Source organism: Drosophila melanogaster, chromosome 3L, assembly GCF_000001215.4.
Source record: "Drosophila melanogaster chromosome 3L".
In the NCBI taxonomy this organism is placed as follows: Eukaryota; Metazoa; Arthropoda; class Insecta; order Diptera; family Drosophilidae; genus Drosophila; species Drosophila melanogaster.
In genome coordinates this window covers 10,608,417-10,627,632 of record NT_037436.4, presented here as the reverse complement: position 1 = coordinate 10,627,632, position 19,216 = coordinate 10,608,417, and the positions used below count along the sequence as shown (strand labels likewise).

General features: G+C 38.7%; 3 protein-coding genes across 4 annotated transcripts; 2 read left to right on the top strand and 1 right to left on the bottom strand.

The window, feature by feature from the left end:
• Positions 1-193: 193 nt before the first annotated feature.
• Positions 194-1,134, bottom strand: CG34238 (uncharacterized protein). The gene is made up of 4 exons (NM_001104106.2): positions 955-1,134; positions 804-887; positions 591-738; positions 194-535 (listed from the first exon to the last, which is right to left on the bottom strand). The coding sequence occupies exons 1-4, from the start codon at positions 1,063-1,065 to the stop codon at positions 258-260; spliced, it is 621 nt and encodes a 206-aa protein (NP_001097576.1). The 5' UTR covers positions 1,066-1,134; the 3' UTR covers positions 194-257.
• Positions 1,135-2,033: 899 nt separating this feature from the next.
• On the top strand, positions 2,034-2,905 carry CG43127 (uncharacterized protein). 2 transcript variants are annotated; one of them, NM_001104105.2, is made up of 4 exons: positions 2,034-2,238; positions 2,298-2,416; positions 2,482-2,632; positions 2,694-2,905. In NM_001104105.2, exons 1-4 carry the CDS (start codon positions 2,070-2,072, stop codon positions 2,825-2,827), a joined length of 573 nt encoding a protein of 190 aa, NP_001097575.2. In that variant the 5' UTR covers positions 2,034-2,069; the 3' UTR covers positions 2,828-2,905. The 2 variants fall into 2 exon arrangements, with proteins under 2 accessions (NP_001097575.2, NP_001163410.1); NM_001169939.1 differs by having other exon boundaries at positions 2,298-2,427.
• A 1,151-nt stretch (positions 2,906-4,056) lies between these two features.
• On the top strand, positions 4,057-4,567 carry CG42521 (uncharacterized protein). Its single transcript, NM_001169936.1, has 2 exons — positions 4,057-4,124; positions 4,179-4,567. The coding sequence occupies exons 1-2, from the start codon at positions 4,070-4,072 to the stop codon at positions 4,493-4,495; spliced, it is 372 nt and encodes a 123-aa protein (NP_001163407.1). The 5' UTR covers positions 4,057-4,069; the 3' UTR covers positions 4,496-4,567.
• Positions 4,568-19,216: the final 14,649 nt, after the last annotated feature.

The following is a 19,216-nucleotide window of genomic DNA, read 5'->3' as shown; positions in this document are numbered from 1 at the left end:
ATCACACGCAGGATGCGGACCACTCACACCTACACAAGCCACTCACACACACACACACAAGAACGCCAATGTTAAACACAAAATCCTTTTAAAATAATTTGCTCAGCAGTGAGTAAAGAAAAAATCTAGAGATACAAATGCAGCTAAACGAATTCGAAGAGTTGCATGCCCTGTAGATAAATAATATATTTTTAATATTTTTACAAACTTGTCTTTTAATATTTTAGCTATAAAATAAATATATATAACCCTTCATTTTACGTTGTTGAGCTGCTGTCTGAAGGTCTGAAAAAACCCATCTTCATTGGTTGTGACGGAGAGTTTTTAACTATTTTTCCCCTGCTATTTTGGTTTTGAATAGGTCTTTTGGTTTCGCCATAATTAAAATGATGCCTTTGGTGACTGTGTTCTCTTTCATAATCCATACAAGCTTCCTGTTGTGCTATTTTTGTGGCTATAGCCTTATGACAGGCTTGGCAAAAGGCCAAAGTCACGTAGAACCGTTGAACGATGTATAGAAAAATGCACTCCACAACTGATAGAAAAATATAAAGTTAATTTTAAGGTGATACTTCTAATATTGCACTCACTCAATCCCACCATGAGTAATAGTCCATTTTTGACCAGACCCATTTGGAAGGAGCTCTCGTTGAAAACGGCATACAACACCAGGCACATCTCGACCATGATTCCCACGCAGGAGAAGATAATCCAGGCACGAACACAACTAGGATGGCGCTGTAATTAAGCGAAGGATACCATTACACTGTCACCGTGAGCCACCTTTTTAAATACGAATATACCCCATGAATGCCAACCAGCAGCATCACAATCATTGTTATCCAAAAGAGGCCAAAAATAGCGGCAAAAATTGTTAGCCAACTTAGCTGGAAAAATGTGAGAAGATTTCTGAAGATTTTCTACTGTATATAAAGATTTAAAGGGTAGCCTTACGTGTTCGCAAATTGTCTTCAAACTGACCATGGAAAAAAGCAATGCGCTGATCAGATCAAAGCATCCTATAGCATAGGCCCATATCAACAGCGATTTCTTGCTGGAGATCATATCGAAAAATGAAAACATTATTTGTGGCAGTTGAAGATAGGAACATATGATCAGTTCAATGAGTGTATAACTAATGATTGTGTAAATAGATAATACAAGTATATTTTTAAGCCGTTTTCTTCAAATTTGCTAGTACATTTATAAATAATTAATTTTGAAATGTATAGATAGAGCATATTTAACAATTACTTAAAATCTTTCTTCATATTTAGGGTATATTTTAATATGTTTTTTTAGCTCAGCTAAACAAATTACTACGTTGTTCGATCACACTCCACACACGGTATCAAAACGGAAACGGAAATGACAGCCAAGTTCCGCTGCTATGGTTGTCGCATCTATTTATGCAGGGAAAAAATGAGACATACCACCGTATAGTGTACGTAAGTATATAAGCATATACCCATGCATATAATGCCACGCTGATGAAATACGTGCGGCGTCGGCTCACGCAAACACACACACACACATAGCCACTGCTCTTACCCTGTGTGTGAGTGAGCGTGTGTGTGGTAGTGAGTGTGAGTAAGAACGAGGGGAATCCCCGTTGACAAATATAATTTTACTTTTTTCGCGCTCATTTGCAACTTGGGCGAAAAAGTGGGAGCACATTTTGATCCCCGGGGTGCGACAAAGCCTTTTTAAACATCTCACTTCCAGTTCAAGTTTTTCCAACAGAAGCAACAGGAAACTTGAGTAGAGATGGAACCGTAATGGAGGCTCAGTTTCTTTAAAATAAATTATGGCACTTTAACAAATGTATTTATCAAACTTAAGCTTGAAAATTGTAAAAAAAAGGTTCTTAAATAAATGAAATCTATCAAGCTTAAGATTTTTATTTGTATTTCTTTAACTCCAGTTTGTTCGCATTTCCTATTGAGCAATCTTATTTCAGACCCTATTTATTTTTCGGTACACTGCTAAATTTGTCATATAAAATGTTTTTAAAAACCATTAAGTATCAACTAAAACCATAGTGATTGGACAAGAAAAAGTTGAAGGTGATGAATGCTTTGAATGCTTTTGGAATGGCCATCGGCTGGATGGACATTGCGGGAGTTTTGTTCTTCGAAATGATAATGTTCTATATGATGCGACGTCGTCGATTGGCACAAAAATCAGAAGTTGCATCGATTGAAGCACAAGAGAAGTGCCATAGAGATTCATTGCCCAGTAAGTGCACTCAATAAAGGTACTCAAATGCAGTGTTCTAACCAATTTATGTACTCGAGATCTCTTGACAAGGAAAAAGCTGAGTGAAAGCGAAAACATTTGGATATTCTGGGGCTACCTGTTGATGCTGAATATTTGGATTGGGGTCACTCTGCTCATGATAGCTGGCATCTCATTTGTGGGTGAAAAGTATCCCGTTGAGTCTCATCAACTCCGTTCCATTCATTCTCTTCGTATTTTCAGCAAAAACCGGAGCTTATGACATTATGGTTGATATGGTGCGCCTGTGGTTTGGTCTTCGATGTCTTCCTCATTTTGTGGTGGGTCTACGAACTTTTTGTGGGCGACGCTATTGAGGCACTGACCAACATTTTGATCTCCCTGCTGACCATGGGTACGTTTTCTGCCTTAAATTAGTTACTAACTTTATTATCTTTGTGGCTTTTATTTGATAGCAATTGAGTTTGGCTTCATCTATGTTATCTACACCATCTTCTTGAACTTGTCCAATGCCACGAAAAATGAAGAGACCAAAGTGGCAGAAAAATCTAGATATCATTTTATGATGATTTCAGATCAGAAGAGATAAATTCAAATATGTTTGTGTTATATTCATAAATTTCATTTAAAAGTTTCAAAAATATTACGTCTATATTAATATCTCCATATTGACATGATTTAATTACAGTTTTCTATACAACAGATGCGTCTTGACCGGGTCATAGGTCATCGTTCATACGGCGCCAGACAGAAAACCATATTTTGTATCTGTTGTGCCGACTCTTGTTTCTCGTTTTCCTGTACTTCATCTGCTTCTTTCGAGGGCTTTTGTAGTTTTTAATGGTCTGCAGCACGGAAATTGATTCATTTCCGTTTCATGCTCTGCGCTTCCGGTCTTGTCTGCTCTCGTTCCTCCTACGCCGCTTTAAGTTTTCCAGATCTCAGCTGCTCGTATTGAAATCAAATTCAAGCTGTTTTAGTCCTAATTCGGCATCTAATTCCATTTGTCCGGGCTTTGGAACAAAGTGCGTGGATTGTCAACTTGTCACTTGCAACGCGATGCCAAAGTGAAAAGCAAAATATTTCTTCTTTATTAAACATTGCTGGAAGTCCGTTTATTTTCAAACTTTTTTATTTTTTATATACGTATATTTCTCTGTTTTTTTTTTTGCGGGTTTCTTTGGTCTCCAAGCGCTCACATTGGTCGTCCTCGAAGGAGCGACTGGCTGCTCAAATTTATTGTTTGCAAATTGAAATTCTTGTCGACACGCACGAGCAAATCCATTGGGAATGCACAGCATAGCGCAGAATTTCAGCATCTCAGCTCTGCTCAGCTCGTCAGCGTCATAGTCATAGTCAGAATTTCGGATTGGGACGGCAGAATGGTGGGGGCGTGGCACTGGTACGGGATTTGATGGCTTTTGTGTGCCCGGGCAGCAGCTCATCATGGCTCTTTAGTATTTATTAAGACTGCGATGTGCCATGAAACATATTTCGATAAAACAAACAAAAATTTTAGAGCGCCGTTGACAAACGGAGAATGGGTCTTGGGTGCAGAATAGATGGATGGAAAAATCGGAAAAACATCTAGTTATTTTCCACAGCATGGAGTGCTCCTCAAACTCATGTCTAGAATTTATAGTCATGTCGATAAGCCAGTATCGAAAAGACACCTTTTAAACAATCATTGAAATCAGTGAAATATATATAGTTTGTTTCAAACAAAAGTGAGTAGTTCTCCTCTCTTTCGAGGTGAGTTTTTCTCTCCATTGTGAACAGAGTGCTATATATAAAACATTTTTCCGACTAAGTGGATCAGTCAACTTGAAAAATGCGAACGGTGCCCATCTTGTTGCTAATTTGCTGCCTAGGCTGGTTACACAAAGGTATCTTATAAAAATAACTTTCTAATAAGATTAACTGAATAATGTTCTTCGTAGGCCAAGCTGACGAAAGGAAGATTGGCGCTGTGGGTCCGCCTATGAAACAGAGGAGTCTTCGACATGTAAGCTCCTTTGCTAATCCAGGGCAACCGGGTAGACCTGGCAGCGGAAGACCAGGACGACCTGGTCAGGGAATGCCTGGCCGACCTGGGCGTCCAGGAGGATCAGGTGGAGCTGGAGGAGCCGGAGGAAGTGGAGGTGATGGAGGAGCAGGTGGGGCTGGCGCACGACCAGTAAGAGGAGGGTATTGGAGGAAAGGTATTTCATTGGGTCAAAGGCGACCAGAGCCAAGGTCAAAATATTATTTGTATTGAATCAAATTTTAAAGTGTATAGAAACTGTTGCTTAAAAATGTGTAACATATTATAAATAAATTAAAGAATATTTAAAAAGGATTAATATTAGATTAAATAAATAAATTCTACAGCTATTTAAATTAAATAAAACAAATTTTTAAACGATTAAAATATTTACAAGGAATTTAAATTTTGCTAAAGTAGACCGATTTTGCGAACTACAAAAACTACGAACGCATTTTAAAGTAATACTTAATAATTCGATTTGCAAATGGGGAAATTTATTACACCAAATATTTAAAAACTAATTATTTTAACAAATTGGCATTGCTTTTACCATAAAAAAAAAACATTTGTTTTTTGAGATTTAATTTACCTTGTACACACCGTTAATGCAAAAACATTCTGTGATTACTTGCTAGCCATAAATATTTATTCTTTATTGTGTTTCTCCCTACTAATTAGTTTTCTTTGCTAGAATGCCCCGGCCACATTCCATCTGACATAAAAAGCAGCGAGCAATTTTAATTAAATTATATAAGAATTCCCATGCCCAGTCGCTTGACTCACCTGACGGCATATCAATTCCTGTGCTCAACTATTCAGTATTCAATACATTTCATTTACTGAGCGCCGAGTGAAGAAAAAAAACCGCATCATAATGGAAAAGTCTACGCAGGAAATTGATTGATTTCCGCTACGTACAGGTAAGGAAAAGCGGAAAAAATATTACCAATTGTAGTGTAGTTCATAGGGAAAGGGCGGGATTATACTTTATCAGGCGGGAGAAAGGTGAGCAATTAGTTGGCTGAGGGGTCGGTAAAGGTGACATTGTATCACCAACACACACTCCGCCGAATATTTTCCCACACCAAACACCAACACTAAACGCACGTGTGTGTGTGTTACCCGCTGTTTGTGTAGGTGTGTGCGGGTCCTGCAGGACTTTGAACACAAGTCCTTGTGGTGGCAAACATAAACATGGTCGAGTACACGAGTACCGAAACGCGATATGCTTTTGGGGGCTTCGGTGAGTTTTGGCACAGTTCTGGGGGTCTTTGTGTGCATATCCTTCATCCTGCCGCAGCATGTGTGTGTTTGTGCAAGTTAAAAGCTAAAGCTATCCTTGTTACATGCTCAATTAAACTGGAATGACGCCGCTGGAAGTTTAAGTCATGGTTTATATAGTTTTGCATTTCGACTACCGCTTGACGAAGAAAGGGATTTCTATTCATTTGAGTTTCAAAAAAAAACAGGAGACTAAAAATATTTTAGAAATAAACAAAAAACAGGCTAGAAACTGTGTTGGTCTAATGATATTTTAAAATAATAAAACAAGCAGAAAATTTATGTAGTAATAAGTTAAAAATATTTATAGGTTTCTAAAACTATAACATTTCAATTTGTTTGTTCCAAATTCTTAGTTACTTAAGTTTCTAAACAATATTTTAATATTATAATTATAATCCAATCTTTTATAATTTTTTTTTATAAATGATAAACGGCTTCTTTTTATATTTTCGTAGCCATTGTGACCTTAAAATATGCGACTTCTATTTTTAGAGCCTTTGTCACCTGTGCCAGGACTGATTGTTTTCCGGCAAATGGAACTCAAAAGTGCCTTTCAAAGGAGTCAATTTGTTCAGCGAACCCCACGCTGCGGTGCATGTTTATTAAACCATTTAAAAAGGAGCACTGCACTTAAGCGTGCATGTGGAGTACACTGAGCGAAGCGGCTATACTGAAGGCCACAATGTTGCACTTTGTGTCGCATCGCCTTGAGCAAATTATCGAGCATGCGAAATTGCTTTAGGCGAAGGCGGTGAGCACAAAAGCGGCTGCCAATTAGCGACGAGCTAGGATCCACCATAATGCGCTTAGTCATGGTGGGTCCTTTGTGGGTGGACGGCTGTTCAAGGCGACAGGACACGTGCCACACTCACACGTAGATTCAGTCAGCTGCCGCTGACGCCGATGAAGTCTCGCCACGCTCTTCTACTTGCTTGCAACATTGTTTTTCGGGCCCATATAGTGGAAAACTTGGACCCGAAACAGGACATGACACACTCACTCACACGCGGGCACACTTGGAATTGCAAATCAGTCGACTAATGTGTACATAATCAGTCATGTCCCAACATGTGAATTCCATTAGTGATACACGGCCATGCAAACAAACAAGCATTAATCAGGGCAGGATTGCGGGGGCGGCGGTGCAAAGAAGCGATGTCCTGATGTCTGGAGGGACTAGGTCCTGGATCCCGGCCAGATTCGCATCTACTCCATGGTCTTCGCCTGCCAGTCAGAGTCAGCAAATTCCAGTCCACTCGCTGTCTATTACAGCTGGCATCCCATCCATACATATGCCATATTCCACGCCTGTGTTATTTATGCTTATTGTCTCGGGTCACCAGGGCGGATGAAAAAATATTGTTTCCCACTCGACTTACAAATTACGGCGGCAACTGAAGCAGGAGCTACAGCCACTGCCGCAGCCCACCTTGATTTATCCTCACATTTCGATGCAGCCACTGAGCGAAACGAAATTAAATGAATTTAATGCATTTACTGCTATAATTTATAACTAAAGATGTCATATGGAGATATGACACTGAATACGACGCTTTGGCAAAAGTGTGTAATATTTTTGAAAAGATTTTTTATAATACTTAAATATTAAATATGAATGTATAAAGCTTGCAGGCAAATATTATAATTGTATATATGTTAAGGATGTAATTCATTTTATATATTTTATATTATTATAAATACATATATTTTTGATTAATAAATTGTATTTAAAGGTTACACATGCAAAAATAACTATTATATTGAATGTGATTTATGTTTCATCTTTCTGATATTAATTACACAAATTTATAAGGATGAACTATTATTTTTAAAATTAAAAACTCCATTTGATTGTATTTCATTAAACGAAAAAAGTAACTTCAATTAAAGCAGGACGAGATTGATATCTGCCAGGATTTTCTGTCTCTGCATTTGAAGGCGACGTTCGCTTAATACGCCATTCATTTGGTCGCGTTATACTTCATTAAAGCAGGAACCATCAGAGGATCCTGGTGGAGGGAATGGTGGCTGATGATGAGGGCTGGTGCGGCCTTTTCCGGCGCCTTGGCCGCAAAGTGCAGTCGGCAAAAATTATGCGGCTCGTTTGCGATGCCTGGAAATGCGACGGGATATGGACTACGGACTGCGGACTGCGGACTACGGACGATGGCGATGGCAAAATGGCAAATAGCAAATGCAGTGCCAACTTCAACTGGCTTGGGCCATTCGTTTATCCCTTTGTTCTCATTTATTTGCATGTCATTTGCTTCGACCGGCATCTGTGTCGCCCCCTCTCGCTCGCTCGCTCGTCACGCACGCTCTCGCCCGCTCGCACATTTTCTTCAGCCTGCTTTTCCTGCTTTCCTGCTTTTCCATTGCCTTTCATGATGGTTTTGCTGGGGTCACGTTTGTCTGCCTGGATGCCAGTTACTTATGGCTGTTATGTGCATTATCAATATGCATTGTACGGCTCGCCCTGCCGCTTTATATTTTGCCAGCGTTTTTCTTCTACTTTTCATTTGGACAACACAAAAAGCTCGTGATGTTCGGCGAAATGAATCGTGTGATATGGAAATTTTAATTATTCGGAAATTTATGTGTGCATTTTAAGAAATTATAAGGGAAAAGGGTAAATTACTTTAGGGGCATTTAATGAGAAATCGATTTATGGCTCCTTTAGTAAACAATATTTGTTGTGTTTTTAAATTGTTATATTTATTAAATTGTATTGAAAAAGTCGTTTTATTCTTTAAGAATTTAAGCTCTTGATAACATATCACTCATCCGCCATGTTGACTTTATATAGCATTTTCTTCTCTTCAATTTCCTCAAACTGTAAGGGCAATTTCACTTCGATTTGGACTTCAACTTTTTACCTTCTTTACCCGCATTGGATATTTTGCCTCTCTGTTATGCAGTTTTAATAACGAATTGCTTTTTTATGGTTTCCGGCTTATAGAGCAGCACAGAAATTGGCAAACAACGAAGTTGCCAAGCAGCAGTAGCATCAAGGCGGATTCTTAAATCATGTCTTGTTTTTTTTTTGTTTTTTTCTTATTTATTTTTAAAGTTGGATTTGAGATTCTCCGCCACATTTTTTTCGCTCTTTTTTTCCGTACTGCCTTAGCCGTTTCTTTGTTAATAATGTTGTTGTCGTTGCTGCCGTGGTGGTGCTATTATTTTTGCTCGCGCTTTGTTAACCAAGTCAAGACTGCGCCAGCTGCAGCTTCCGTTGTCGCCACAGTTGCCATTGCCGCTGCCATTTGTTCGCCGGGCGTAATTAGTGCTCGTGGCATAGGGCGCATTTCCCCCAACGAGCAGCTCTATCCCGATCCGCCAAGCACCCCAAACCACCCCCCCAACTCCTGTACCAACGTCCGTTGTTCCAGGGATACTGGAAAAAAATAAGTCAATAAATTTTGTCGTTAATATAATGGTTGTTATCGCTATATGCGTGCATATGTTTACATGTAAGAAGCAATTTCCATTGCAATCTCTGATACCTAAACAATCGTTTTGATAATTACGAATTTTAATCATTTTCTTTTATTTATCACATTATTTTCCATAATGAATTGATTATTTTTCCAGTGTTCCTGGCTACGCCGCTCTTCATTCGTAATCACTTTCTGTGTGTGGCCCTGCCAACGTTTTGTTGTAAGAATTTGGCCCGGCAATAAGAAAGCTTTCACAATTACTTTGCCTTGGACTGCGAGTTAATTCTGTAGCTGTATCCTGACCCTGCCTCCTTGTAGTTTTCGCGTTAACAAATTCGTTATGTGCCAGGCATTGAATTTCCGTTAATTACGACCATAAAGCTGGCTGAGATTAGTGATGAAGTTGGCTAACCCTGATTATTAACTAATCCGCCAAATGGACGGTGTTCAAGTGGGCCAGTCAATAACTTGATACCATAAATGTTAAAGGCAAAATCGCGCTTGGCTGCATCGCGCATTTCGTAATATATATCGTATATATATGTATACCTACCATATCAACTTCCTTGGGCGGCTAATTGCCATTTACAACTTTTCCTGTCTTGGCTAAAACTTTTCAACTGCCCGATGATTCCCATTGTGGCTTGCAATCCAGCGACTCGATTGCTGTTGGCTTTGTGGCCATTGTTTGAGTTCACGCAGTCCGATCATTAATTTCGCAATTAGCAGGCCAACCACCTGCTTCACCCCCAAGAACTTGACTCTCTCCTTCAGTTTCAGTTCTTGACAAAGTCGGGGCGTAGCTTTAATTAATTCTGCACAGCAGCCACAAAGGAACCCAGAACAAAAACTCTAGCATACAAAAAATAATAAAAAAAATGTAATATAGAAGACCACTATTTGCATATTAATCATTTTCAATAAAAATGAATCATATATTCGTGGTTTTTGAGTATTTTATTGTTTTAGTAAGTTGGTTATAAAAAGTGGATTTTAAAACCATTGAAACAATTTAAAATTGCATACTAATTATTTGATTATCTAAACCCATTTTTCAAGAGCTCATTTCGACATCAGTTTCAATATTTTTTGCACCGGAAACTTTTGAATCGGAAGTTGTCTGAAGAAACCTGTCAAATGAAAAAAAAAAATAAAACGCCAGATGTTTCGCAACCAATTGCATTCCATGGCGACCCATGACTAGATCCTTCGCACTATCCTGGCTCTTTCTCACACTTTTCTACTTTCCCTGCTGGCAATGATTTTTGCTGACTAACTTTTGCCGACGGACTGGAAATCAAGGAGAGCGAAACGCGCAAAATTTAAATTTATGTAGCTCAATATTTTATTTATACATACAAGCTGGGATATCTAGCACATACGCAGATGTAGGTATGTGCCCTGGCATTTGCTTTTAGCGGCAACAACAATAACAACTAAAGCAACATGTATGAGACAGACATATAGATACATAGATACATATGCATATATACATATGTAGTGAAAAACATGGCGTCATGGGCGTCGCGTGTTAGTTACGTGAGGCCAAAGCGAAATTTTCTGCTGACGCCGCGTTGTCAACTTTCACTTCACCTGCAGCTGTGGCAACAGATTCCTTCCCATATTCCACCCATATAGTATGTATAGCATCCGATTTTCTATGCCAGCCTGACGTGCATTAGCAGCGAATAGTCAAATAACACTCATACGCCATGCGGTCCCTCGTTTTCAACATTCACGTAAATTATGTCCTTGCTGAAAAGTTTGTCACTTATTTTTACTTTTTCTCTCTCTATTTTTGCCTCTCTTCTTTGGCGAAAAAGTTTTTCTCTCATTTCGCTGCCTTTTGCCGTTGATGTAATGAAATTTGTTGAATTCTAAAGACCAAAATGGGAATGGAGAAAAACCATTAAAGCGTATTCTTTGCGTCGATGAAGTTTGCACTGAAAGCTTTCCGCAGATTGATTGGCATCAGTGGGCGTTTTTTTTTTTTATCCCCGCCCAACTGGCTACTAATGCTGCCCGAATTTTCGGAGCGTGTGTAAGACAATAAAAGTAATTGAGTGCGTAGCACGATGTTACACTTCTCCGCACTAAGTTTTTCCCTTCGCCAACATCACAACGTGTTTCCTCAATGTTGTGTAAATTGTGTCGCTATATAGTATGTTTGTGGGCTCGACACTTTGTAAGGAGGGAAAATTGGCTGCGATGGGCGTTTGCAGATTGGCCATCAGATAGGCCCAAGCCATTACCGTGTTCCTGTACATCGCATCGAGTCGAGTACTGCTCCGATGTGTCCGGCTTGTCAAATTGCCGGCACCGGACAATGGAGATGAAGATGGAGATTACACACTGGCTATTTGTTCGACAAAAAGGAGGGAAATAAAGTTGTGATTATCATTTGCTTGGCTCAAGTAGGCGAATGAAACTTTAATTCAGGTGCAGAGAAGGAATTTAGTAGAAAGTACCAGGAAATCTTATTCTGATTTATTTTGCATTGCGCAATCATATTCTATTCACGCTTAAATCCTTTGTAACTGCTCCCAACAGAATCATTTTACTCCGCTCACAATTGCGTGCCAAGCATACACTAAAAGAATTTTAGCTTATTTATTGAAAAGGGTTTTCGAAAGCACTTTTGTTGATTTTTTTTAAAGAATAAAAAAAGGCTTGAAACCAATGAGATTTTAAGTTATACCTATTCATACATCGGGATCTAGTAAGTAAATATTAAAAGAGCATAATTATATAAAGAGTTTCAAAACTTTTTACTCATTGCATTTTCTTTATTTTTTTTTAACCATTACATTTATTAACATTTTTCTTACATATTATAATACCAAACTATACCATTTTTGCGACTGTTTTGCAACCTCTTTTATACCCTATCATCTTCTTTATTGTCAGTAAGCCATTTCCGCTCTTTTTGCGCTATTTATTTTTGCCGCTTCAACAAACAAAACCCATTGCGTACTGCCTGTCCGCAATTCGTTCATAATTTGCATAACCAAGTGGCGTCCAGAGTCGTCAAAGAGGATTGCCTGCCCCGCCTCAGCTCGTCCAATTTTCCCTTCTAACGACAACATTTGGCCAAAATGTGCGCCCGTTTCATAACTTCATTTTAATTGAATTATGTAAATCACATGCTAAAAATTAGCAGGCGCAAACTATTTTTTTAATAAAGCTTTGTTCGCTTTTAATTAAAAGCCAACTGCAAATTAAATTTAACGACGGTTCTGGCCGGACAGAAATGCTCAGTCTCAGTCCCCTGGGAGTATTTACATGCCTGGTGGACTGAGCGATTTATCATCGTTGCCTGGCCAAGATTAGCTGGCTGGCGGCTAAGCAGCTCACCATCACCATCACCATCTAACCCCCGGTCCAATCTGCACTTGCAAATGATGTTCATTTTAGCACAGCCCCCTCGCCTACGTGTGCCCCTCCTGGCTGAATGGAAATTATGCAATAATCTATGGGAATGCATTGGAAACGGTTGCCAATGGCTGCGTTGTCCGTCGGAAGTTAGTCAAAAGGAGCCACACAACAGCAGTTTCGGCCAGAGCATCATCAACAACTACAATGCCAGCTGGAACAACAATGTCAGCAGAAATAGCATATGAGGGCATAATATAATAATAATCATAAATCAATTATATTAGCTGTGCTAAAATATACAAAAATGTGTAATAAGTTTTATAATTATAAATAAACAAGAAAATAGATTACATATCAGTGTTGCCAATGCGGTAACTATAACTAATTTATATTAAATTATAATATTACTTACAAATATTGTAAATATTAAAAATTATTTTAATAATTTTCTGGTATTTTCTGTTCATATTTAAACAATTTTTATTAAGTATCCAAACAGAAACGATTTTCTTAGGCATATTTATAATGACTAAACAAGTTGGAGTACTGAAAACTTTTCTTTTTGTTTTGTCAAGTTGATACAAAGTGGAATTAATTTAATTGAAAAAATTATCTAAATACTTTATTTATTATTTATTTATTTTATACTTTATATTTTCACCCTCAATTGTTTGCAGCGACATCCTCACAGAATATGCTGCATACGTTACGGCGCTGATGTGTGTTTGTGCATGTGCGTGTTAAGTTGGCAAAGTGTGTGCATGTTAAGTTGGCCGAGTGTGTGCAAGTGTGTGTTGGCGTGGCTCCTTTGCCGTGACAATCCGTTTAAGCGTTTCAGTCACTCGTCCGTGAAGTGGACTGCAGTTTATCCCACCAGCAAGTGCTTTCAAAAGCTGGACAATGACCCGAGGCATTTAATTATACCCCCAGCGCTTAACGCAAAATAATGCGAATAGTGTTAATACAGATTTTAATGCGCATTTTTTTTTACGGTTTTGCTTAAAATAGCACTTGCAAAACGATTGCATAAATATGCAAATTGTCTGTACTGTGAAATGCATAAAAAATTTAGGTGCAAAGGGCTAGCAAAAAAGTTTTTAATTTATGTAACAAGATTAAACTTTTTCCGAGCCAAATTAATAGTCTATAAATTGTAACTGTATGTGGCTTTAATTATTTCTCTTTGTTTCCAATTTTTGTATTAAACGAAATCTATTTCATTTAATAATTAACTTTGTCTAACTTTTTTTTTTTTTTGCGGTTGCCCGCAAATCATATTGTGTTTAGGACATAAGGCACCATGCGAATATAAATCAATTAAATCTTTTGTTCTCAAACAAATTGAAATTGAACCACAAGCTTTTCACGTGTTAATCGCCTTAATGTGGCAAACCGAAATATGAAAACGAAATGCAAACACATTTTTACGACCAGTTAGACCAATCAAATTTGCATATGCCTATTTATTGCTATTGCCTGGATGTGTGTACATTATCATTTAATCATTGCAATGTAGCAATTATATTTGAGGTATTAAATTATCCGAATTGAACCTGAATCTATTCTCGATGGCTCTTTTTATGCTAATGCCAGGCTTATTTGCATACAGAGACTCCCACTCAAGTGGAACATGAACATAATTCATTAGATTGCGGGCTTAATTTAAATTACCTTTTGTTTAATTGAGCAACTATGTTCGATCTACAATTGCAAAACATTGATTTGTGCAATAGGACACATCCGTTCAGAAAAGGCAATTGAGCAGTTCACCTATAAATATGTTGAGAATGCTAGTCCTACAAATGTGGCTAATTACGTATGTAAAGTTCTTTTATAATTGCCAAGATTATGCAAAGAAAAGCAACCTAAACATTTATTTAACAAGACAAAGTCCAGTTAAACGGAAAACACATATATTAAATTTTTCCTAATTTAACCATGTTATTGCCTTACCAAATGCAATTAAAAATCCGTAACTAATTTCCTGACTTCAACAAATTATTTGATTGAGCAGTTAACTGGAAGCTACTAATTGCGCATACGCCATGTGGTATTTTGCCCTATTATGCCACTCAAAAATCAGCAAATTATCCCCAGAGTCAAAGTATTTTTCTCGAACTATGCACATGTAGTTTAAATGCTATAAAATGTCCAAGTATATACAAATACCAAAACCATGACTGCATAAATCGTACAACTGCTTTGATTAGGGCAGCCAGCTAAATGCGACTAATTACGTATACGCCATGTGGTCGATGCTGCTGCTGCGTTTTTTGTCCATTGAAAAAATCCAATAAACTGCTGGGCAGTACAAAATGACTAACATAAAAAGCACAATGTAGCCCACATACATCAATATATAAATATTTCACATTGCCCGAAAGCCGAGGAGTGTGGGAAATGCTGGTTTATGGGAATATGGTTATTCAGGCTTCATGGATTTAAGTGAACCACAGACGGTTTGAGTGGCTGCCGTGGCGCATACGGATTTGACGATAAAAATGAGAAAAAAAAAAAACGAATATCGGGTTACAACAATGCACATAAGACCGCATAAAATAGCACCCCACCCAGATTTCCAACGCATTCGCGACAGGAAGGGGTCAAATGGAAATCATGCTTTATTTATGATCCCCAACGCGTGGCTCTCTGGCCTAAAGGGTCACGAATCCCGGCGCCGGGAAGAGAATATTCCGGAAAGATTGACATGACATGACATACCAATCGTGCGGCGAAATGTGTTTTTTATTTATTGCCATCGGAAAAGCATCAAATAAAAATCAGAATAAGTTTTTAATTTATTTTTTTTTTCGTTGCACTACTATTACTTTTGTCCAGCTGGCAGCCGAAAAAAGTAATTTCCAGCGGCATTGTCAACTTTTTGCAGCACTTACAAATAATTGCAAGCACTCAAGTAGCGCCTATTGTGATGGGGTGCCAAAGGTTGGGGTGCAACGTTTTAAAATAATTTAACAGCATTTTGAAGCGCATTCAAGTAGACTTCCGCTGCTGACTTGGCTCCTTGGCAAGGAATTGGAATGGCATTTGGCTTCCTCTTTCAGCACGACGAACACGACGAACGACTGCGAGAACGTTTGTGCAATTTGTCATTTGGGCAAATACACACGGAGACGAATGGCATGTCCTTTTGCGGCATCGAAGAAACGGGTAGGATGCAGGATTCAGGATCCAGGATCCAGGATGCGGGATGCTGCGGAGCTGGAGCAGTTGAAAGTGTGAACATTGCACATGTGGGGGCCACAAAGGACAAGCCCCTGCCAGCTGATGCACTTCAACAGATTTTCACAGGACTTAGCCACCGGATTCTGGCTAATTTTTCATCCCTCTCAGCCGATTCACGTCGTCGCTTTCCATCATTTGATTTTCGGCTTAGGTGTGATGTATGTTCTCTTATATTTCTTTTTCAATATTTCATTTTTATTTACTGAATTATAACAATATAATCAGAATGTATCATTTGCTTATTGTTGTTCAGCAAATATTTATATATTTGATTGCTGGCATAGTTATTACGTGTGTAAATTTGAGCGATAATGAGTTTTTGTTTGTGACACAGTTAAATATGATACCTCAATGTGTATATTTTATTGTTTCTATGAAGAATAAATGGGAGGTTAATGAATTCTTAGAACTATAACTTAAATATGCCTCCTTTTCACTTTTCCCTTTGAGTCATACTCCTTCGTTAGCATTCTAAAATCTTAAGAAATTGGATGAAAATCCTCCTGCACGTACCACTCAATTCCGCTCATTGTGTGCACAAAGTTTTGCTCTAAAACAATTCACATTGTGTATTGAGATCCGCCCTGAGAAAGGTAATTAAGTACAGAAAATTTCTCATCTATGCTTGGCTAAAAGTTTTGCACAATTTAGCGTTCAATTAAGAGTCACTTCCCACGAAAATCGAAAGAAATCGAGTAATTCAGGGCCAATGCAGTTTCAAGTGCTCGATGGCAAATTGGCACTCGAGTAGATATATATTTTTTTCCAAAACTAATTGCTTTCATTATCGTGGCAGTGCAGTGCATCCGGCGCAGCGAGCTCATCATCGTTATCCTCATCATCCAGTTGGAGAGAGAGAGTAGAGAAGGGGTCCTAGTCTTTGGGGTCCTGTTTAAATATTCATTGAGTGGCCGCCTTTTTCCACCCAAGCCCATGCAAACAAGTTTTGGGGGCATACAAATTGGCCAGGCCAACGGGGAGTGGGTGTTCCTTTTGCCACCCAATTGCCACCCATTCTGCCATCCAGGATTGCCGTCTCTACGTGACCTTGCCAATTGAAGGGGTTTAAGCTGTGCCATTGATTTTCGTTTGCCTTGTTTTCCCGTTGTATTTTGCACTGTTTTCCCTTTGCAAACAGCTCAATTTCATTTCGCTTAGTTTGCCATGAATAAACTAAAGTTGCGAATGTCGAAGTGCGGACTTTTTCGTGGAGTGTGAGGAAAGGAAAAGGCTAGCTGATTTAGCACAACTGTACCTGCACCGATGCCATTTCGTAGTTCGCCTAAGTGCTTCATAATATTTTAACACGCTTGTCTCTGGAGCTGGCTGGTCTGGTTTGGTCCTTGTTTTCTCCCCTCGAATTCCACCGCCGACCCTTTCAGGTGCTTAAGTTTTTGAAACTTCTTGGCAACTTTTACGCTGTCTCACAGCTTCGGCTTTGGCGCCATTGTTTCCATTTTCGTTTTTTACGCTTTGTCTTTGGTATTTTAATTAAAAAACTGTCGTTAGTTGCGTTGCAAGTTTAAATTAAACAGGCCAACAACTCTCCGCGGAGCTGCCAATGGCCGCCAACGCCTCTAAGTTGCGGCCGCTATCGGTGAAACCCTGAAAACTGAGCTGAAAACCATCTGAAAACTTTGAATATGCCATTCGGCGAGAGGTATTTTGGGTAAACTTCACTCTTCGCTTTGGTAAGAGAGAATGTTTTTTAAAATTATTGTTGAAGCTTTAAAATGACAAAAGATATATTGCTCGAAGTCACACTATTTCTTAAGTATTTTTAAATAAAATATTAACTAATTACTTACACATTTTTGCAAGCAAAAAAAGTTGATTCCAGGACTCAGCTTTTTTGCTGTGGCAGTAAGACGTCTTAATTTTAGTGTCGTAAATCGAAATCGTAAGTTATCAAGCCTGAAAATTTCCTTTAAGCTAACAACTGTGGACCTTATTGACCAAAAGTTCTATCGAAACTTTATCGAAAAAGTCCTGCGGCAGTGATTCGTTGATTAACTTCCCGGATTTTACTTGCTCCGATGCCTGACTTAATGGCTACTAATTATGGAAAGTATTGCTAATCACTGCGCACAAATCGCTTTATTAATCAGATTATGTGCAGCTCGTCCGCCACGCAGGCGTTGGCAGGGGGCGTGGTCTGCCGCCTCCTCTTGCTCTTGATTAGCCATCAGACGACTAATTTGCACATTGATGGCGTCTTTTATTGAGGCATCGAGTCGAGTCGAGGCGAGCTTTTCGGCTGGCCAAGGCGAGCATGTTGATTGGCATAATTATAGCCAAGTTAGTGCGCTCGTACGTGGCATTAGTGCTCGTGTGTTTGTGCTCATGTACAGCTGTGTGCGTGGCTGTCCTATAACTCTATTTCATTAGTTGTGCAGCCGGTGCTATCCCAGGATAGTCCCACATGGAGCCAGGAATCTGCCAGGATGGATCTGCATTATTCCAGTGGAAAGCGCTCAGCACCGCATGTGCAGCTTAACTCAGGACAACAGAAGCAAACAACTATAAAATTAGGAAAGCCGAAGACACCAATGCTCTTATAAATTGTAAAATATTAAATTAATAAAAACATAATTCTCATATAAAACTACAAAATATATCTACAAAGCATAAGTGCATGGCACCAGTATCTTGTTATGTTCTATGTTAAATAAGAGTGAAATGCAATGTTTTGCAACAAAAGGAATTGAAATATAAAAACAAAATATTTGAAACATTTTTCATCTCACCATTTCTATATTTATTTACAATTTACATTTTAATCATTAGAACACTGATTTTATCAACATAATTATATTAATAAATTGATAAGAAATCGTATAACTAAAAACTTGAAATATATTATTTTTATATTCACATAAAAAGTAAGCTAGACCATTAGAATATAATAGCTCTTTTTAAGAATCGATGACACAACATTAGTCGGAATTTCTCTCCCCAAAATAGATTATCTTAATTAGGCAATCCAGAAGTAAGCACCATATACCCCCCAAAAAGGGTATATAAACAAGAACAGGAACCTAATGAATACATGGTAATAAAAGATAAGCTCCTCGTGTGCCGGCATGCGTGTTTTGGATCCCCAGTTGAGAGGGGGCTAAGTCGAAAGCCAGACCATTGTAGCTCCTCGCTCTAGATAAGAAGCGAAACCCGACTCATTTTGCTAAAGTGCCAAGCGCAAATTGTATCGGGCTCTATCTTCATCTGAAGCAGGAGCACCCCTCCCTCTCCACCATCAGCGATGTCCTTGGCTCCTCCTGCAGCGCATGAATGAGACGCATATTAACTGAATTTCAGTTCGAAACTAAACTCATTAAATGATGTTGCTTGCCTTCAATAAGCTCCGGGCAAAAATCCCAGGGGGGATTGGCATCGTATGGAATGGAGTATGCCATGGGTATGGTAATAGGAGCTAGGATCGCAGGATGCCAGAATACGACTTTTCAAAAGCCCGTTGTACACGATTGTAATCACACCTGCAACTATAAATTTGCTACCGGGGATTTGCATGGCCAACAATTAAATGAATGGAAAACTTCGCATCAGTTGAGAGCGCAGAGAAAAGCTCTTGTTTTCATTTATGTTACTCTAGCAT